Genomic DNA, 22,936 nt, shown 5'->3' on the forward strand with positions numbered 1-22,936 from the left:
TGTTTCAGTAACCAAACTGCAGTATCATTCAAGATACACCTATGTGACAAATACCTAGATATGGTTTTCCTGGTGTGTTTTGATGGTAGAATTTTGATTTTTAGTCTCTAAATATCTGAACAGGTCACCTTACAAGTAAGGTTTTTAAGTATTCCTTGTAAGAGAAGTGAGTAAAAGGCCTGCTCATGTAGCTCCTCATATAAATGATTCCTCTAGTTCAGAGATTGCCCATGTGATTAAGAGATTGCGGGCACGCGTCCATAAAATAACTTAAGTACTATGATTCTTATCTGAGAAAGAGAAGCAAGCACTTAAAATCTCACTGGACTAATGGCATATTGCACATTTCATAGTAACAATTTTTGCACTTCCAGAACAGTGACTTGAAACATGATGCATTTATGCTAACTCTATTGGCTTCACTAGCATTATTTATTACATTAGATTGTGCAATCTTTTTTTTGTGTAAGATGGAGAAACAGATCATATGTTTATTTGTCTCTGGTTTGTGGCTTTCAGATACTTTCTGTTACCAACAACACAGAATGTGCGAAGCTACTGGAGGAAATCAAGTGTGCACACTGCTCACCTCATGCTCAGAACTTATTCCACTCACCTGAGAAAGGAGAAACACCTGAAAGAGAACTAACTCTTCCCTACCTGTGCAAAGACTATTGTAAAGAATTCTATTATGCTTGCAGAGGTCACATACCAGGTAAAACCTATAACCAACTATGGGGTTAAAGGATGTCTGTTTTGAAGTGTTGATATGGCCTGAGAGGTTATAGATCCAGCTCTTTGCTAGGTAAAATCCCCATTGATATGATGGGGGGATTTTGCCCAGCCAAGGACAGAATATCTCTGGGACTTCACAGTGGATCTTATGTAGTGACATAAATATTTTGAGTGCTTTCTTGCCACCTTCCTGTTAAACTCTCCATGAAACACAGGATTGTTTGTTGTCAGAAGCACCTGAAACCATTACCTCTACTGAACTGTGTTCTACTAGTGTGTTCATTCATATCACGTAAACTAGCAGTTGGCCATCCAAAAGGCTATACTAAATGACAGGTAGCTTTAAAATGCAAGAAATAAAGGATGCTGGCTGTTTGCTGTAGACTAAAAGCTGATAAGTGAAGTGTTTTTTCTGGTTTTGTTACCCTAGAAACTGATGTGTTTTCCACAGGGTTTAGAGCCCATTGAAATCAAAAGGAGCTATTTGATAGACTTCTGTGATCTTTGAATCACCTCCAACATGCTGTTAACAACCAAATTCTTAACTAACCTGATACTTCCTCAGTGTAGTCAGTAGAGTTAGCTAGACCTGACCAAAACCAGAATTTGACCCGTGTTGTCTAAGGCAGTCACCAAATGAGTATTATCACTTGTAACTATATCAACAAAATAACCACAGAAGATGGTTCTTTTAGAAACACTGGTTTTAATACACTATTATATTAAATAACATCTTTGGTATTCTCAATAGTAAATTATTTATATGTTTAAGACTGTCATTTTTAAACTATGCTTTTTTCCCTGTCCAAACACTACTTATAAATAATGCCACACAGGAGAAAATAATTAGACTGGTGAAGTTTGGTTTTTTTTTTCACTAGCAACACAGACTGGAAAAAGGACTTGATAGCAATATGAAAAATGAATTTGTGAATAGTAATTTTTGACATATGAACACAGCTTTGTAATGTAATATAAACATGTTTGGGTAAAGGGGATAGTTTAAGTGGATGAGATTCGGAGGAGGGTTTTTTAATTGCGTGTGTACACTGTGTACTTGTTTTCTCTGAAATCCCAAGAGTGCAGAGATTTTTTGCAGTGTTCTTTTATTGACTTGAGAAAACATTTTGAATTGACTTACTTTTTCCTTTACTGTGGTTTAACATGTATCTCAACCCATTCAAATATGAAAATATTATTATTGTCTTTATAAACTAAGAGATGTTTCTAAGGCTTTCTTAAACCAGCTGTTTCTTGCTCTTCATCACATTCCCCAACGCAAAGCAGCACAGATCATAGTTGCCAAGACTGCCTGCTAAACAGCGATAACAGATTAGATATTCTAAAATGTTTGGCCCATCTAAGAAGTCACCACGAAGACTTTTTTTGACATGAGTTTGTAGCTGGTACAAATGATGAGCATATTCTGCAGAGCAAGTCCCTCATAGTTGTTTTATGAAATTCTGTGTTTATGAGAAACAATTTGTTTAATCAGAAAAAGTGAAAGAGGGAAAAGGGAGAAAGAAGGAGGAGGTGGAGGGAGGGAGGGAGAGAGAATGAGAAAGGGCTCAGCAGCACAGGAGCTATAGCCACAGGAACCTTACTCCTCAGATCAACATATGTGGTGACGAATGACAAATTTATTTTTCTACAAAGTTTGTGTATATGTAAAACTGCTGAAGTGCATCAAGATGTCAAGTGCTTTTTGTGACCACCCAGGTTGCCTTGAAAGATAACCAGATGAAAGCATAACTCTAGAACTGGGCAGAGCACAGTGCTTTGTAGGAAAAAAGCTTACATTGCTTTAGCATCAGTTAAAATAGGACTTTTCATACATCAATCAGATGCTAATAATCATTCTAAATACTTGTTCTGAAAGTAGATTGTACTAACAAAAAATTGTTGTATACTTACACCCACCAACAGGGTTAATTTGGTGATTCAACTGGTACATACGGTTGTTCGTACCTATACTAGGATTTCCTGAAGCTATTAATTAAGATTCAGGTCCCTCTTTTTGAGAAGATGGCCTGTAGGATTTTAATATAGTTTAACAGTCTTACACATTCTAAATTGTAAATAATTAAAATAACGACTTATTTGGGTTTTCTATTTTAATTGTGAGACCCATATAGCTGTAATAACATTTATTGCAAAAGAAAGAAAAAACCAGAAAATGTGGAAGCTGTGTTTTCAGCTTAGCCTGGAGGACTAAACAAAGAGTTGGAAATTAACAGGCCCCCAAACCCAAGGTCTCTGGCAGCGATTCAGAGTGCATTTGTTAAAAAGTGAAATAATTACTCTTCCTCCATTACGGAGTGCTAATTGTTTCTGAATGCCAATACAAAGGAGTTCAAGGAAATTACTGACTACAAAAATAAATTTATTCCTAAAGTCCTGCACAAATGAGAAATATTATTAGTGATTTAAGATAGCAAGCGTCTTTTCTGGAATTGAAAATTCAGCAGTACCTATTACCCAGGAAGACTGGGGACTTCTACATCAGGTTTTTTTCTTGAATTAGCTCCAGAAATTCATTTATTGTTCTGTCTCTTTTTGCAAAGTTGAAAACTCTAACAGATCCTTGGTTCACTTTTTTGAAGACAGCAGTTTACCCACCAGTTCTGGCTTTTATCAGAACTTCCATTGGCTTCTTTAGGAATATTCAAAGAAAAAGTGGACCCAATTCTTTATTCAAGCAGAATTATAACAATAATTAGGATTCTATATCCATAGATATAGATTAATGCAAAAGGCTGTAATATTTCACACTGTCTATGACATTAGAACTTCCCTGCTTCATTCCAGGTGACTGTTCTCATTACTTCTCGTCTGATCTTTACTGTAAGCTTCAGTTTAAGTGATTACTGATGGCGATACTGGAGTTAAGTGACTTAACGAAGTATCTTCAATCAGTGTGCATTTTAAGTTTTCCAAGGTTATAAGAGAAGACTTTTTATTATTAATATAGCTAGTAAAGAAAGGCACGGCTGATTCTCCCTTTAGGCATGAGCAGAAACTTGACCCATGTCAGTGGAAGTGACATACTTTAACCACAGTTACAGCGCGTTCTGCCACTCAAGGACGTTGGACAGATTTTGAACTATGTGCTCTCCATCACTTTCATTTGAAGAAATGGGTTCCAGATGATTGTGGGTGAATTCAGGTCCAGGCCCAGATCTGAATCCAGGCATTACCAGAACAGATGCTTGATAAGAATTTTTAAATGCCAGAGGCACCCCAGCCCAAAATGCTGGAAACCTAAGAAATTCTGCAAGCCACACAACACTTCCAGTTCTAACATAGTCAACTAATAGTCACAGACAACATGGTCAACCTGCAAAGATATAGTAGTGGCTCATAATGATGCTGCTGCTAACAAGAGCATCAAGGGGATTAACCCTGGCACTGTGTGTATGCAGATATATGCAGTGTGTGACTATAAGAAGAGGGCCACTAGTCACTTGAAAACCAGCAGGAAATGATGTGAGCTTACTACACTGAACTTAATACATTTTGAAACTATCAGTCTGGTATCATCTCTTCGATTTAGTTGTCACTGAGAGCTGAGAAGAGTGAGGAGAATGTGGGTTTTGTGAAAAAAATCACATCTAGCTGTCAAAAGTGCAAATTGGAAAAAAAAAAACCCAACCCAATCAAACCAGGAAAATGGTTCTTTTACACAATGCTGAACTGGATGCTCAAGGTTGTAGCAGGAATAAGGCAGGTGAGCCTGACTTCCAGATGCTCTCTAAGCCAATGTAGGTCTACTCAGATGAGTAGATGATACTCAATCCTGTGTGCGGTGCAAACAAGGAAGGGAGTGAATAGGAACTTGACTTGCTGTGAAGACTGAGACAGATGCTACCACGACATTTGAGTTGTGTATCAAAGAGGCGGGGTGGGGTGGTGGGGTGTGTGGGTAAACAGGGAATCCAGTGAAGTGAAATTTGGTGAAGGTGGATAGGAAGTAAGATAGAGTGTGAAGAATAACTGACCACAAATACGAGTGGAGGGAGGAGGTCAGGATCAGCTGAGAGCGGTTTTCCTTTGAAAAGGCTTGAAGTCATGCAACCTATTCTGACAGTTTTTAATAAAGGTGAATGCAGAAAGCCTTTAGTGTAACTGCCTAACTAGAAAGTCTGTAGTTTGATTCTTTTTTGCAAGACAGAAAGTTTTAAAAGCATAGAAATGCAAGCCTGTGCAAAATCAATTAAACTTCATGTTTAATCTTCCTTTGTGATTTCAGTCTTCTTGGTTAACACAGGCACAGCTCTGTCAACACACAGCTGGCAGGAAATTTGTAATGATATGTATAAGTCTTTTAAAATAAAGTAGTAAGTACAGAAATTCACACAGGACCAAATGTTGCAGTCCTTATTAGGCATAGTTCTCAAAGAAGACAGTGACAGAGCTGTATTTGAATAAACTCAGACTGAGCAAAATGGCCTTTCTTTTTTCTCCAAACAATTCTAGTGCTTAGGGGCACTTGTCAGGGGCCATTCTTCTGGACACTGTACAAACCCTGAACAAAATGGCAAACTCTGCACTAAAGACCTTAGAATTTTAGCACGATAAAGAGAACACTAAATGGCTACAAGCAGATAGGAAAGTAGAAGCAAATGTTTTTCTAACTGTCTTTGGTGATGCTGTTAGTATGTCAAATCTAGCCTATATAACACAAGCAGATTCATTTTTATTTGGTAAATTACTGTGGTTTTTATAGGACAAAATTCCATCCCTAATACACAGGTGAAACTGTATTTACAGTATTTACAATTTCACCCCACTTTTTACGAGCATTTCTAAGGAAAATGAACAAAAGCCTTCTCCTTTGTTGGAACCTGCTGATGGGTTTGCTAACTAGCAAAAGGCAACTGCAGTGCAACATGTACTTAAGTGCATGATAAAATATTTCATGAGGAAAAGGGCTTAGTCTTACATGTAAGATAAGGCATTGCATAAGGCACTAGTCAAATGAGGTTTGCATCTGATTGATATTTGAAATTAACATGTACCGAGTAAACAATACGATCATAGTGTGCTCTCAGTTTTTCTGACTAAAGATAACATTCAAGCCAAGAGTAGTTTATCTTTCGTAAATAGATGTTATACTTGAAAAATTCTAGAAATCCGTAGAAATTGTACACCTCTAATTTGCTATTGCATTTTAAATTTGTGAGGACAAAACTGTGTATTCTTAAGTCAAATAATTCAACAGTAAGATTTTAGATTACTTTTGACTTTGGCATTGTACCTACAAGCCTTGGAATACTACTCCGTGATTATATCAGAGTTCCTCTCCAGTTGTTCCACTTGAAATTATATCTCCCATTTTCTCCAAATAACTACTATAAATTAAAACCAGCTCCTCAGAGATGATATTTACTGAAGCTCCAAATCATGGCAATTAAACTTTTACACCACAACACACTACCATGTGTTTCCAGATACTATTTTATAGAAACCAAAGACAGGCTTTGTCGTGTAATTTTTCCAATATATTTCAAGGAAGATGCATATGAAAAGAAGTATAGTTGGGTGGGAAAGGCTTTCCACTCCACAGAAATTCTGGGATCTAAAAAATTTTCCTATTCCACATAAGGAAGAAATTGAACTCTTTCGAAATTTTCCATGAAGAAAGCCACAGAGAGACCACCCTGGGATAGCTAATAAAGTCGTTGTTAGGACATTTACTTGGGAAATGGGAGACTTAGGGTCAAGCTCTTGCCTGACAGATGAGGGACATTGACCTGAATATTCCTCTTCCTAATGAAACACCCTAATTACAAGACATTGGAGTGTAGTGATATGACGTTTGCTGTCTCTCTTTTTCATTTAGACCAGAAGTTTGAGTTTGGACCAGAAACATCCTGTTAACTAAAATTTTGTCGAAACTGATAATGTTTCTGAAAAAGCTTTTCTTCAAGAAATTGGCATTTTTCAATGCAACACAGCTGTCCCTGATCAGCTCTTATTGTATGTTGTAAGCCAGAGGTTTTATAGCCAAGATCTATGGATTACTGCCTTATTCATGAGTGGTAGAGCCATGCATAAATTAGGCCTCTAATTCCAATTAAGTGCTAATTCTGGGTATCCTGTGAGTTATGTTCTGAACCATACTACATCCTAACGCAGTATGCCAATAATGCAAAAAGGAATGAAGGTAACTTAAGACATAGTATCTTAGCAATGTTTCATTAGGACAGTAAATGTATAACTAGCCAAATTCCATCTTCTTAAATACTAATAATTAAAAACCGGATATAAATTACTAGAAATAAGTTTGTAGACAGAAATAGATATTTCTGCTGTCATTAAACATAGTGTAATATCAGTATAAAGGCAGGCTTTTTCCTCAAAGGCTCTCATTTTATGAACTTCTTGTTTCCCTGGGTCTCAAAACTCCTTCCCATTTTAATCTCAAACCTAAAGACCACCTTTCGTCCAGCCAGCTTAAAGCCAACTCCAATGCAGCATGAAACATAGCACCCTTTTCTCGGGGGATGGGGCTGAGGAAGCAGACCTTGCGATGGGGCACTGTGTTCACCCACTCTGCTGCTGGGAGTCAACCAGAGGCCAACTGCATGTCAACACAGTGCAGTTTTCACCAGTACTTCTCACTTTCTGAGACAACTAAGTATTTACCTCTCCAACTGATGTCCTTTGCTGCCAGCATTCCACAGAGTGTTTACTGCATGTCTTTTACTGAAGTCTTCACTGAAATTTTTACTACTCCAAGCCTCTTTAGAAAAGAAAGCGGTTAATTGAAAGCTGCTCAATCTATTTCACAGCTGATAAGACACTTAATAGGGTTAAAATCAGGGAAAAGTGTATCACAGCCTCAACGTTGAACTTTGTCTCTTAGTATTTTAATAAGTGAACTGTACTGTCATTTTGAATTAATTGGTATTTTTATTTAAGCACACTGAAAATCAGGCTTAATACAAATACAGATGAACAAACTATAAAAGGTAATCTACTTGGTTTGTATTTATTCAGAGCAGGCCTTTTTTGCAGATAGCACTTGCTTAAAATTACTTCTTTTTTTCATTCAATATATAATCTATTTAAAGATTAGCTTGACGGCACAAAACTGCAGACATGACAACACACTAAATATTTGTATGCTCTTTTGCATTTTGAAGGTTTTCTCCAAACTACAGCTGATGAGTTTTGCTTTTACTATGCAAGAAAGGATGGTGGTGTGTGCTTTCCAGATTTTCCAAGAAAACAAGTGCGAGGGCCAGCTTCTAACTCCCTGGACCACATGGAAGAATATGACAAAGAGGAAGAGATCAGCAGGTTCATAAAGATAAATGCTGTTTAATCTGAAAAAAAAACCCTAGCAAAGCCTGTGGTTTTCACAGTGAAACAGCTCAGTGTGTGCTTATGCTCAGCAGCTGTGTTTTCCAGATGTTACTTTCTTTCACTGCCGTTAGTGTACGTCAAAGAGAAAGTTACATTAGCTTCAATATTTCAGTACCATTTGGTATTTGCGTTGCTGAAAAGGTGTTAGAATCCTGGTTTGATTCCACCCTGTGGATCTTGGTTATGGTCCACTCTCTGGATCCTATGTAGTTCTAGGAAGTAATTTCTACCTGAATTTAATATTACTAAACAACTACGATAAGTTTATTAATACAATACTTATTTAACAACTTTCAGTTTATTTAATTCATTCATTTTATTTGTGAAAATAATTAAATCACATTGTCCCATCATAAGCCATTATTTTTAAATGGGGTTTAGAAGCCGAATTTTATGAAATTGCTGGAATTTACGGTGTTTATTGTATGGTAGAAATTTTGTGGTTACGAATTGTTCTCTCTTTTTTTTACCAACTTTTTTCTCTCCTATTCCTCTACGTTTCAGATATGATGAATTCATTTTTTCTTTCTTTAATACAAACCAAATTTTCCTGAAGTGAAGTTCAAATTGATTTTCAGTATAACCTGCTTGCATACATTTAAGGAAATAATTTACTGTGGATCATATAACTGTGGTTTTAATATCACTGCAGAACAATCATTTTATCTTTTAGAGACATTGTTGTGTCTTGATTACAAGAAAGAACAAATTTCTTACTATTTTTTTATTATTTTTTGTTTAGAAAACACAAGCACAACTGCTTCTGTATTCAGGAGGTTGTGAGTGGACTAAGGCAGCCTGTTGGAGCAGTACATTGTGGGGATGGATCCCATCGCCTCTTTATTCTTGAGAAAGAAGGATATGTGAAGATTTTCAGTCCTGAAGGAGACATACTTAAGGAACCTTTTTTGGATATACACAAGCTTGTTCAAAGTGGAATAAAGGTTGGATTTTATACTTATCTCTACCTGTTTATAATTTAGCCTGTGTATGGGGAAAAAGGGAAGAAACATTTTTCAGAAATTATTTAAGTTTAAATAATTAAAAAGGAGAATAATGACAACGGTCACTACAGTTCTGTCTGGCAAAGAAGTGAAAAACTCCTTGTTTTGGGGAGGGAAAACATAGCATCTTATACCTGTCATCACATGTTTCTGTTTCACTTAATTTTTCCTCACTTTAAATTCAGAAGAAACTATCCAACACCAGCATCCCACAGCATTATCTTTATATTTTCATCCTTTGGGCTCATTTCCATCCCACTGAATTCATCTGAGTTTTGCTCTGATTCCAGTGGGAGCAAGTTTGGCTCAGGGCCTTCCCTGACCTGCAGGTGCTCACCAATGGCCTGGCAGCTGGACACAGGAGGGGGCCTGGAAATGCTCAGGGACCCCCAGGAGAGGGGCAGTGGTGCTTTCTCCTTCTTGGCTCAACCCCAAATGTAGCACAAGCTGCCCTTGGCGGTAGGCTGCTTTAAACCAGCATGTATTTGAGACTTTAATGGTCAGGGGAGTGAACGGTGAATGGGCACTGATGGGAATACATTGGAGGGTGGAGGTAAGAAATTACAACTAGATATGGGGTAAGTGCTAATGGAAAACTTGTAAGTCTATGGGGGAATATTTTACTTTGAAAATGTCTTAAGCATTGTTCCATGTTGATTCCTTTTTACATTTTAGAGTGGTAATCCAAGTAAAATCAGATACATAAAGAAAATTTAAATTGCAGTTAGGTTTTGTCTAGAACAGTCAGGACTATATATATAAAGCCATCATGGATGAAAGATGTATTGACATACTCTCGACAGAGTGATCTTAGATAATAATTGTGACAAACTGTATTGGTTTAAAATGCATAGCACATGCTAACTAATCATTTTGTGTTTCAGCTCTAAGGGCAGTAAGGCAATTAAGATAGTCTTTTCTGAGAGGAAATGTCAGAGGTTTGTAGTTTGTGTTGAATCAGAGGGAGAAATTAAATATATTACACCTTTTTTCAGGAAAAGAACCGATTTATATGATTCTGTGATTTGCTGAACACTTCCCTTTCTGCCTCCATAGGTAACCATTATGTTCAAGATACCAAAACAGAAGGGACTTATTAGGGGATTTTTGAACATCAGTCTAAGCCTGTTTCATGTTTCTTAACTGAAAATTCTGATAGTTTGTACTTGTGAAAAACCAACACTGAAACTTTTCTCTCAGCTGCTATTGGTCCCAAACAAACCTTCCTCGAGGAAACTTTTACAGCTGGAACTTAGAGGAAAGGCTAAATAGAAAACTGATTTTCCATGCTTCTGAATAGGCAATAGCCAACTTGATAAGACTCTCAACAGCTACCCTCAGATTCAGATTCGACTTTTAGTTCTGTTTCAAATCAAGTCACTTGATCTTTTTAGTCTTTACTACCCTAACCATCATTTAATGCTTTAATCTGGATCTGTTTCAACTATAACATTTTGTGTAAATAATTTGATGTTCTCTAAGCTAGAAAGTCTAATTCAATTTCCTGAGATAACAGTCCAGTGACTGTTGGATAATAGTATTGCGGTGTTTCATACAGGCTGGCAAGAACGGAGGCTTTATATACTTCACAGGTAAGGAGAAAGGGAATGTGCCTACAAGCAATACTCTAGCTCTTAAATAGAAAGGGAAAAGAATTTGAGGAATGAGTACGTTATATAAAATAACAAATAAATAAAATAAAACAAACCCCACATAATTCAAATGGTAGTATTAAAACAAAGGTTCTTAAACATTTTTATGCGTATCTGCTGCAGTCTGATTCCTGTAATCATTGTTCCTGGTCCTTTACCTACAAGAATGGAGGATCACTGTGACAATGGTAGCAATTATTCCATCAAAATAGACTACTTAAAGTGTATTCGTTTTACTCACCTATATACACTTTGAAACTAGAAATCAGAGAGAATGGAGAATATTGTGTGGATAGACGATTTTCCAGCAGGCAGCGCAGACAGCGTACAGCCAGCAATTAAAAAAATCCTATAACAAACCACTACCTAAAACACTGCATCCACATGCAGAAAGTGAGAATTGCTGAACGTGTCCTCTGTCCTCACTCAAGAAATGCTGTAGCATCAGCTGGATGAATTTGTATGAATAGCTTTTGCTCAATGTGCCTGATTCTCCTCATATAGCAGTATAAGTGAAAAAGTAAAATGAAGTCATTAAATACTCAGTTGTCCCTGATCAAACATATATTCCAATGAAGTGTTTAGCCAAGGTAACATGCTGCTTTGAGTCCTCCGTTCATTTTACACAGATTCATAAATGTTAACCCAAATATCTGGTGAATTCCTGTATAACATCACCTATATAATGTTATTCTTGAATTAACATAGCTTTCTTAATTGAAATAAACAAAACCTTTTCATTTCTTTTCTGACCTTGGAGCAATAGTAGCAAGAAAAGGCAAATAACTATTTTTCCCTAAAAATAATACCCTCTCGTATAACCACGTGTTTGAAAACAGCAGTTTCTGTTGCCTTTTTTTTTGTCTGTATCTGAAATACAAACCAAATACTTAACTCTAGTGACAATAGTAAAAATACTTTTTCAAACTTTATAGACATATGTTGTATCCAGTAAATAATAATTATGCAGCTGTGGTTGAATGAAAGGTAATTTAAATTGATGCCTCTGAAAAGTGTTTTGGGCAGCTATCCCAATAAGATATTTTTAATGCTGATAGATGGAGTAAAATAGTGGTGGCTGATTTTCTCTTCTTTTTCATATGTAAAGGGGAAATTTAGGAGTGATAAAATCATTATATTGTCACAAAGCAGCCAATCACTTGCATGATGATTTTCCAAAGAATATACTTAAAACTTTCTTGAGGCTATTATAACCAAGAAACAGAAGTGACATATTTCCTTCACAAAAATATAGTCCTGGGCTGTAGTCCTGATCTCGCTGAGATCATTTTGCTGATCACAGCACTGGCAGTCAGATAAGGAGGAAAGCAGTATACAAAAACAGAGGAAGAGGGGTGACTGCATTGTATAGCAGTCAGCCACAATACCCTCCTAAAAAGATGCTTTTTTGTTCCTCTAATGGAACTAATGGTCCCTGTGTTGATGAAATTCATTTGGAGCCCCTAACGTTGCTGTGAGTGAGTTTGTAGGGCTTCTTCACTGGTCCTGCTCACCTAAGCACATAAATTGGATCATCTGGAGTTGCTTCTTGTCAGTCTGTTGATATAAATAGAAATTAAGAAGAGTGGTACAACCTGATGCATATGATTTATTAGTCCATTGGCTTTAACTGTTAAGTAAAGTCACTGAGGTCTCTTCTTGAAAATTGTTGCTGCAGTATGATCTATTTACAGTTATGTGATTTAATTTTAAGGCATTCAAATGAAAGAGAAGAAGTGATAATTTTATATGCTGACAGTATCTCAGAAGGAATTTAGCACAAGCACGTAGAAGTATTTCATAACGGAGAGATGCTATGAATGGATGATGGTAGCCTGTGCTTCCTGGAGGCCTACTCAAGAGAAAATTAGATTCAGGATTCCCAAAGTTTAAAAAACAACCAAAACTCTGACAAGCATAAGAAACAATTTTTCTCTGCACATTTCCCAATGTCTAATCCTCTTCAACAACACAGTTAGATCTATGTTTTAACTTAGTTGTTGGAAGCCATTTATAGATTTTAATGAAGTTGCTAATTCAACATCTGTGGCACTCTCCAATGTATTTTATGTCACACTGGATACATAACATAGTGGAGAAAATACTGATTCCATCACCTGTGCCATTAATATTACATGTGGCATGGATGTAGAAGAAAAGAATAAGCATTTACTAGAAAAAAACCCCACTAAAAGTCTGCATCCCTGTTCTGGGGATTTACTGCTCCATTATGTTGTGGTGAAGAGAGTTGTTAGTTATGGAGCAATATTTTACAGTTTTTCCTTCGAAGTTACACAGCAAGGACATTTTTGTGATGACAATATTAGTACCCATGTAGATGTAGCAGTGCTGAACCTGTTATTATTACAACATCAGTTACCTTATACTCAAGATTGTATCTAACTTACAGAAAAATGCTGAATCGCCAAGCAGTTCTCCAAATTTCCTTAGTCCTCTGGCTGTATTTTATTTTATTAACTGTATTATTTCCTAAGATTTGGAAACCTTTAGATTAGTACCAGCCACCATTAATGTTCCATTAATGTGGAACATTAAATGTAGCACAACCTATTACATCAGTTTTTACTCACTCTCTTGTCTCCAGAGTCCAAAAACAGGTATTGGTCTAAATTATATTGGTCTAAAATATATTGTTTGGAAGAGAAGGCATAGAGGTATGATTTGGCAACAACAAAAAAGGAGGAGCCTACCATTTGTCTTGGGACTTAAATGCTATAATCAGCTTTCAGAATACTTTCTGAAAAGCTAAGTAGCTCTGGGGCTGCAACTGTTAGTCCTTAAATCGTTTTTGCAGTCCTTCCCTACAATCATTCAACTTCCCAACATCCTTTTAAAATGAGTGACCTCAGAACTGTACAAAGTAGCCAAATTTACATCTTACTACTGCCAGTGGTAAAATCAAATCCCTGTAGTTACATGGCAGTTTTCTACTTATAAATCCACAAAATGAATTAGCTCATTAGGCATGGAATTGCAGTTGGGCTTCATGTTCTGTTGCTTGTCATCTCTGATCCTTAAAGTATTTCCAGTTTCTTGCTACTTTTTTTGATTGTGACCAAGCTCTGGTGTGGCTCTGGTGCTTATCTGTTGACTACAGGGTCATAAATTGTGCAGCCAGCAAGAACGGCTGCATTCTGTTGTACTTTGCCTCACACAGTGCCTAGAGTATAATTCCCTACAAAATAAGTATCCTTAAAACTGCAGTTACGGAATTACCATTGTGCTTGTGTCAAGATTTTTGAGCTAGAGGTAAAATTTTCTTAGTACATCTCATGGGAATATTGTGATAAAGGGCAAAGCCCCTGAAGAAGGAAAGGGCAGGGCAGGGGAGAGAAGGGAAAAAGGACAGACAATCTCAAAGAAATAGTATTGGAGATCACTGTTAAGAATATATGAGTTAGACTCCTTGACCTCCGTCACATTCTTCTCTACTCTAAAGACTAGAGTTTTCCTAACCAGAAACAAATTCTGACAGAAACTTCCCCTAAATCCTAAGCCATAATCACCTTTTTATTTCACCTTATTTGCAAGTTAATCAGTAGGACTAGTTTCTGTGGGTTTTTTAATTCCCAAAGGATTTAAAATGCTATATTCCTACATAATTCCTCATAAATATTTTAACAGCCAATTCTCTTTGCAGTGAAGAAGAAACAGAAATACCTGACAACAACTATTTTAAGTGTATGCACGGCAAATTTCCAAGTAATAGTCTTAAGAAGAGTTAGAAGTTAGATATATTCCATACTTCATGTTGGTTAGTTTTTATATTAGAGCGCAAGTCTTATTCATGAGTGATCCAGTGATTCAGGTAGGAAACTTCTGTGATGCCATGAAGAGTGCTGTGGAACACAGGAATTCGTACATTCAGTTTAAGACTCTGAACATAGACTGTCAGGTATTAAAGATGCTAACTATGCTGCTATGCAGTTATTCCAGAGTGTCTTAGAGTCAAATGAGCACCTTGTCATCACAAGCACCTTTTTTGTAGAAATGCAGGCTTAGTAGTGAGGCTTCTACTATGCCTTCATGTTTATATCATGACAGAACATTTAATCACATGGATACATATTGCTCAGATCATTCAAGATAAAATACAAATTAAAAAAATGACAAAATACCACTACCCCTTGCACTGGCACTGCACGTTTTGAGGGGCAGCCTTTGCAGTGAGGAGTGCTGCTGCAGAAAACTGTAAGAAACCAGCAATAAAAATCTATTTAAACCTTAGTGTGTTAATAGAATCAGATTATTTTATTTGCTGAATTGTATGCTCGGATCTGTCGCTGGTAAAACTTCTCATATATATTGCTCTTGACAGTAGATTTGGTTTTGTTTCATGTAAGTTAACGCATACACTGTCCATCAATACCCACAGGATTTATGTTACTGACAGAAGACCCACAATTCACACAGGTCCTGCTAATCCTTCCAGCCAAGTCCAGTAATTTCAATTTATTTTTCTCTGGATTTTTACATGGATGAGAGTGAAATCAATGAATCTTTCTTGAACTTCTTTTTTGCCTTGACATCACAAAGCAAGCTGGGCTCTTCTCCACTAAGCACTAGTTTATATTCTTGGCAAAGGTTATCTTCTGCTCTCTGCTCCCTAGAAAGCCAAATTTATAGTGGCTACTAAATTTGTGACCAATTACTCCCAAAGAGGGGATTATTTTGATGCATAGAGAGATGGAAGCAGTGGAAGGATGTGCTTCTCCTCAGTAAAAGAGAATTGGGAGATCTTACCTAAATTCCTTCCTTCTTCAAGCCAATGGGCCTGCAATTCTTCAGAGTTACTCAAAAACACTGTTTGTGAAAACTCTGGAAAGTGTTCTACCCTTTGTTCTACCAGACAAGGCTTCTATCTGGCTATGAAGAATAGGGATAGTCCTCTAAAATAACTATGTTAGAGTATAGAATATAAATAGGACATATATTCTATTATGGACAGTGTAAGATTTCATTTTTTATTCTACAATTAATTCCACTGATGCTGAGTGCAAATTCTGTTCACTGTCTTGCTCCTGTGCTTCTGACTAACACTATTTCAATGGTAAGTCCATTTAAGGTATGCATATAGGCCCAGGCAGAACAGCAAGGGAAATAAAATTATTGGCCTATAACACTGATATGTTTTGGGGTATTCTTTAGTGCCCTGGATCTCCTCTTTCAGATAATGAAAGGGGAGACTCTAGGAATGTCTTTGGTGAGAAGCTGAAATGCTGTTTTGTCTATGTTCTTGCAAAAATGACAAGGCAAACTATATACCTCAGCTTTCCACTGGAGATTGCAGAGAGGGAAAGTGATGAAGACTATTCTTCAGCACAGGACTTACATGTGGTGAAGACATGGGGTCACAGGACATGGGGGTTTCTTACTCATTTAAGATTCCAGAAGAGCTGCAGTCAAACTTGCAGCACAGATGTCATTTCTGAGGCCACACCTCCCTGTGACCTGCCTACTAGGAATCACTATTAATTGTTTTTAAATACCTTGACATAATTGGGGCAGAAAACTGGGAAAGAAATAATGGTTAAGGTGTGTAAATGGTCAAATGTGAAAGTCCAGGGCATTTTAAAGATAAACCAAGTAGAATGTCCTTGTTTGTAATGACCTTAAACTTTAATGAAATAGACTCAGCATTTGATTCTAATCCTAATAGGGGCACAACAGTCCTTTGACTGCACCTTACCACCATATAGCTCTGTTTCTTGCACAGAAAAATAAAGATTCTTACAGTTTTGAAAAGCATGTGCCAAAAACTCTAGAGACCTCTTTTTCTGTGTGAGAGACAGCACTAGATAACCATATCCCAGCTAGCAGTTGTGGAACAGTGCAGTGACTCTCAGGTTGTAAGCTGACCAGATGAAGAATTGCCAGTTTATTCTAAGGAAATTTGAATCAACAAAACATAATCACTTGTGTTGATTTTGGGTAGCGTGTCTTAGATTTGAGGAGCTGAGAGGGGAAAGAAGATAATACTTTATCATTTTACATGCACATGTGTAGATTTTAATGTTCTGTGCTTCCTTGAGAAGAATCCCATGGTGCCAATTAACCTAACTTATTCCAAAACAATTCTCTGTTTGGAAAGAATAATTTTCATTGTGGGTGTTCCATGAAATTGTATGCCTCATACCCTGTTATTACTGAGATGTGTGCAGTGCAGTTGAGAATGCCAGTTTCTTTTCCATGCACTGTATAGATTATAGCTGTATCCCACACACAGTGCTAGATAATCCCTACTTTAATTTTGTTATGTGTACAAATCCTTTCTGGACATTTAGCGGTTTTAAAAATGTAAAAATCCATCATCTTCTGAAACTGCATTTGTTAAAAGCAAAAGCTGAATTTAGAAGTGATCAAAACCAATGAATAACATGGTAATTATCTAATTAAAAGGAAATTATTGCGTTTGCTGAAATATAACAGCCAGATCATGATATCCAACACAAAATGGCAAAGAAGGAATAAAGTTACGCAGAAAATTCCATGGTTTTTAGCCAACACAGTTTCAACCACATGTTTTTCTTTAATGGGAGGAGGTTTAACAGTCCACTAAGGCTCCAGGATTCATCAGCCCTTTAAGCTTTTGGACACCCCAAAATCTGTAATGAGGTCCTAGAATACCTCAGGGAAGCCATGAAGTACTGGAGCTCTCAAAAACAGTACCATGTCCTTGACACTTCTTTGTACTTTCCTGTCCATCACAGCTATATGATTTCCTTTGGTGTTATATCCCTTGTACTATGCCATACAGAAAATAGGTCATGTCTTTGTCTTGAAAGAGACGAAAAATTTAATAATATACATACTTTCATAGTTAATACAGCCCAACTGCTATTCCTATATATACTTCCCCCAGATACCACAGAGCAATTTTCTCCTATATCCTCTTACACGTTTTCTCAAAAGATCTTAAGACCTATTCCTTAGACAGGATCAGCAAGTTGGATTGAGGGAGGAACACTTCCTCCAGCAGAGCACAGCTATACTATCATGTTTTCCACCCATTTTATTCCCTTTGCAGTTAAAACTGAACAAATGATCTGTCCCTAATTTAATGGTTTATATATAATTTTAGCTTTAAAAAAGTCAGAACTAATTTTTCCCATTACCAGAAAAAACCCAAACTCCAAAAGATGAAACCACTTAGTAGCTGACACTTACTTTTGTTCACTGTCAGTGTCTGCCTGCATTCTCATATTGCTGGAATTTTTAAAGAAATTATTCCATAAATCTCAATAAAGTAATATTCTTTCTTAGATTTAATTTGGAAAATAGAATATACAATCTGTGGGAGAGAGGTCTGCAAAATACTTTCAACCATTTGTTTTTAATTTACAGAAGATACTTTTTAAAACCTTGATCTATCTTCACTGGCATTGAATTGCAATCCCTACAGCTGAATTGCAACAACTTTAATTTATGTAATGATCATTATTTTTATGCTAACTGAATGCCTTGCAAAGAAATAAAAGAGGGAGTAAATCACCAAAAACTTTTCTATTTTGGACATCCCTAAAAATTCTGTGAATTTCTAGCAGCTAGATTCTCAATCACTGTAACAGCCTAGAGACAACATACCAGAAGTGCTAGCAGATGAATGGATCTGAGCGACACTGTAGTGTGAAGGAGAAGAGATTTTTTTTACATATATCAAGCTATGTAAGAAAAACTCTTACTTAAACTTGAAGTATCTGTATAATTTTTTGGAAGCCACAAGGAACCCTATTAGAAAGAAATTAGCTCCTCTCAGGACATAATTTCAAGCTCTTTCTTAAAGAAAACGCGTGCCTTTCCATTACAAATCGAATGCTTAATTGTGACAAATGAACACTTTAAAGATCTAGGCAAATAAACAGAATTTCAAATTAGAAGAAAGGCAATGCAAAACATTGGCAGCTTCCATTACTGCTAATTTCCACCTCCAGGATATGATGGGACACTATTGCTACAGTGACTTTTTGAGGGGAAAGAGCAAGAAGTCAGTGGTCTCATCTAACAAGCATGTGTGTGTGTGTGCAAATAGGTCAGTAAGATCAAATAAAATTTAACAAGCCACCTATGAGATTACTCAAATTTGCCCCTACAGTTACTTACAGATCATAGCCCTGCCAAATACAGTGGAGTTCCAGATACCGTGTCAAAAGTCTGAAGCAAGAGATAAATCCAAAAGCAGAGAATATTAGGGAACTGCGTAACAGAAACTAACTTCTGTGAGGTTTTACCCCCTCCGTTAGGTTGCCCCTCTTGAGGCAAATCAAAACTATTCCATAGACAGTATCTGTGCTTCTCCAAAGGCCTGTGGGGCTGGAAAGGCCACAGATAAATTGGATCAAACTCTGTGTTTACAAATGCTTGGTAAAAAAATGTGCAATTAATTACTTAATTTAAAAGTTATTTCAGTTCTTGAAGCAGAAGCATTTGAAACTTTGTTTTTGCTGTAGTTTAATGAGTCAGTATTTTGCCACTTGCAACATTTTTCCCTTCATGTAGATACATTCTCCTTACAAAGTATATGAACCTTTTAATAATTTCACTTTTGTAACAGTATGTTAAATATGTATGTGGCAAAAATAAAATATCAAAAGGAACATAGTTTAATACAATTCATATAATCCCTTATGTTGTATAAAATATATATACATTTTATCAAGTGTGTATAAATGTTATAATACTTTACTATCTGCATCAATATTTCAACTTCCAGGAGTACATATTCCAAGGAAAAAACAGTGGCAAATGAATAAGGGAAATGAAATTAATTAGCTACTTATTAAGTAGTAACTTCTGAAATAACTTTATGTGAATGGTCAAAAAAAAAAATCCTCCAAACAAAATGCATGAAAGAGACTAGTACTCTACTCTCGATCTGAGCATTGCTAGAATTAGCTTTTAATAAGGTCTGAGAATTCCTACCTTTGTTCAATAAAAGAAAAATGTACCTTCAACAGCCAGTGAACAATTTAGAAGGTGAAATGAAATATAATGAACTAGAATCCTTAGTTCTGAATTTGATTTCTTTGCTTTTCTTAAGTGCTGTAATTCATCAAAACACCAATTACAGATGTTTTCATAGAAAAGAGAGTATCTTACTCATGTTTGATGTACTGGATATGCAGCGAAGGAGAGGATTTTGAAAAAGAACAGCTTCAAAAGTGAAGCACTTGATTTCAGACCAGACTGCAGTGTGCCAGTTTGGTTAGAAAGGTGTATTACCACTTATCAGTAACCAGTGATAAAATATAAAGTGCAAAGGGTACTGTTCATACTACAGTATGACTCTGTCTGGAGTGTGTAGAGAAGCTCCCGAGGCTGAACTGCCTAAAACTTACACTACTTCCATTATGTTTCCTTATTTTCTGTTTTAATTCTGCCCATTTGCAAAAAGGTAGAATAGTGTTTTCTTAATTCTGTCCTCAACTACACAATTCTTCATTTGACCAAAACCTAGTGGAATTAGGAGTGTTTAACTGATGAAAGGTCTGAGTCCATGCAACTCTGTGTTTCAGTTTTAGCAGTTCGAAACTTTATCGTCTTAATTTTGAGACTGAACATACACTGTGTTGTTCTAATTGCACTGGCTTTTTGCAAAGAACTTTGTACTGAATTCAGCCAAGTTACACGGTTTCCAAGATCATGGTCTTGGCTCAGGATAAATGGAGCCAATGAGCTAAACAAATTCCTGCTTTCTTGGTTCTTATAGTACGAGAAAAATGGAAAGAGCAGAATACTTCCACTGCTTTATGCAAGTGAAAAAATCCTGGAAACTGCAAAAATATAAGTTAACTGTGTTTATGTCAGCAAGACACTATTTCAGAAATTATTTCTAGTGTTCATTTAAAATGTGAACCACAAATTGTGATATTAGTGAAGCAAACATTTCCCATTTGACAAATTTAAGAAAAAATCAGACTTAAGAGTAATCACTTTGGGATTTAAAAGAATAAAGAAATTTAGTCTAGTACAGCCAAATATTAGTGTTCTTACATGTAATAGCAATAGCTGTCTTGTATTATGCTGAACGAGGATACATGTCTGTATTTGTTTCCACTTCTGTTACTGAGAATGCTTTTCTAATGAGCCAGGTTTTAAAATTGGAATTGAAATAAATGAGTAATGGAAAAAAAAAGAAAGAAAAGGGACTTCTAATCAGGAAAACAGTGTACATTCTTTCAAAGTCATGTTTATAAGTTCAGAGAAGCAGTGCATCTACTTCAAAGACAAACCATATTTTAATCTATGTTTCAAAACTATATAGTTCATTACTACAGTTAGTTTTCAGCTGAATCTTAGCCTAACAACAACTGCTTATTTGAGATACATGACTGTACATAGAAGGTGCTTCATTTGTAAGAAGCCACAGTTTCTATTTACTACAGGTCACAAAATCATTAATTAACAGTTAGGTTTCAGTTTGGGTTTTTTTATAACACAAGGAACCAACTGCTGTTTCAATGGGCTTACGTGCTCAAGCCATGGGAGAGCCAGTAATTTGCATCTGCTGATTTTAAGTAACTGTAGGATATTTAACCTGCAAGAATTCATGCTGCACAAACATGAATTTCAACACACTCAGAGTTCGATATGTAACCTTACCTCCCGAACATACAGTTTGATTCATGCACAGAGAAGGAATATTTGAACTTAGAAAATTCCATGTGGTTTCACTGACAGTTAAGCCCTTTAGACTTTAGGCACTCTTAAAAGTGCACTGAATAAACAGGTATTTCCTGGTAACATTTTCATGTATGTCACAGGCATGTATTTTTAAGCCCTCTCAGTATAACACTGGAACAGTGCGTAGACACCAGAAAGACAATCATGTTACAAGGTTTCTGGACTACTGAAAGGGAGAATCTAGTCTTGATAGAGCTCTTGAGTGAAATATATTAGTTGATTCAGGAAGTTAACGTGGTTGAGCCACTAAATAAAAGTGACCATAATATAATTAAGTTCAACATCCTCCCATGGGATCCTACCATGAGGTAATAATATTACAGTACTTTTCAAAAAAAAGAAGATTTTTATATTGAGGAAGTTAGAAATAGCCTGAAGGGGAAAGTTAGGAAATTAAAATCCATAGAAGCAGCATGGAGGTTCTTTAAAACTACCCTATTAGACTCAGAGAAAGTATGTATAAACTGAAACAATTAGGAATCAAGAAGGTGAGAAATATAGCAAGGTACGGGGGAATGTTCAGGCCCCCAAAATTAATAATCCTATAATAAAATGGAAATCCAACTCAAGTGACACTAATAGAGCAGAATATAAATTCAGAACACCAGAGTAAGGGTTATATCCTGCCATTGTTTCACTGGCAAAGTAAGCAGGAGTTTCCCATAAACATTTATGGTAGAACAACATTCTGAGGTTTGAGAGGAAATTTAAAGGACAAATAGGGAAAAATACAGAGAAAATTTTGATTCATTGTGATAAAAGATGTACTTCCTCAAGCTAGGTGATGGCCTTTGGCAGAGGCCAGTCAGCTAGACTAATAAGAGTATAAAAGCAAAAGGTAACAGCTTGATTTCTTTGCATAAGAGAAAATGGGAAAGACACACCCATTGTGTTTAACACAATGGTGTTTAACACCTTCCATTTCTCCACCTATAGGCTGAGAAACAAGAGGAAGAAGAGAAATGATGGAAAGCACCAGCATAAATTAACCTAAAAATAAGTGCTCTAAAGGAACTGAAAATCAGAGTAATTGAGAAAATGAAGTTGTACTATTTATTTTTACAAAATTCAACTATTATCTATGAGTCTGGCTATAAAAGGGCTCTGAGGCTCATCTTGCAAATTACAGACCACTTACTTAGAAAAATCCTAGGTGAGAAAAATAGAGAATTGTAAAATAAGGTCAAAAAAGCATCTTGTGTAAGTGTTAATTTGCTGCCACAAACAGAATTCTGTCAAAGATTTAGTAGGATAATGGAGAAAAAGCAGCTCTATACCAGTGCCTCTGGTACACTGCTAAATTAGGAGGTGAAAATTTAATACATGAAATAAATAACTGGTATCTTAAAAATAATTTTAAAATCTGTAATCTAGTATTTCTTCAAGAAAATTAGCTGTTACTTTGAAGAGTTCATGATAACTACATGGCAGAATTTGCTGGCAATACAAGGTTAGAGTTGGTAAGAAGTTTAT

General features: G+C 36.2%; 1 protein-coding gene across 1 annotated transcript in view; it reads left to right on the forward strand.

Annotated features, from left to right (window-relative positions):
• Window positions 1-519: 519 nt before the first annotated feature.
• The window catches only part of HHIP (hedgehog interacting protein), a gene marked incomplete at its 5' end in the record, with an annotated part of 63,336 nt that continues 40,919 nt past the window's right edge, over window positions 520-22,936 (forward strand). The window contains 3 exons of the mRNA XM_010011809.1: window positions 520-715; window positions 7,884-8,040; window positions 8,849-9,050. Of these exons, the coding sequence (XP_010010111.1) occupies window positions 520-715; window positions 7,884-8,040; window positions 8,849-9,050 (555 nt within the window). The remainder of the gene's footprint in view (window positions 716-7,883; window positions 8,041-8,848; window positions 9,051-22,936) is intronic.

Source organism: Nestor notabilis, unplaced genomic scaffold (assembly GCF_000696875.1).
Source record: "Nestor notabilis isolate BGI_N333 unplaced genomic scaffold, ASM69687v1 scaffold27023, whole genome shotgun sequence".
In the NCBI taxonomy this organism is placed as follows: Eukaryota; Metazoa; Chordata; class Aves; order Psittaciformes; family Psittacidae; genus Nestor; species Nestor notabilis.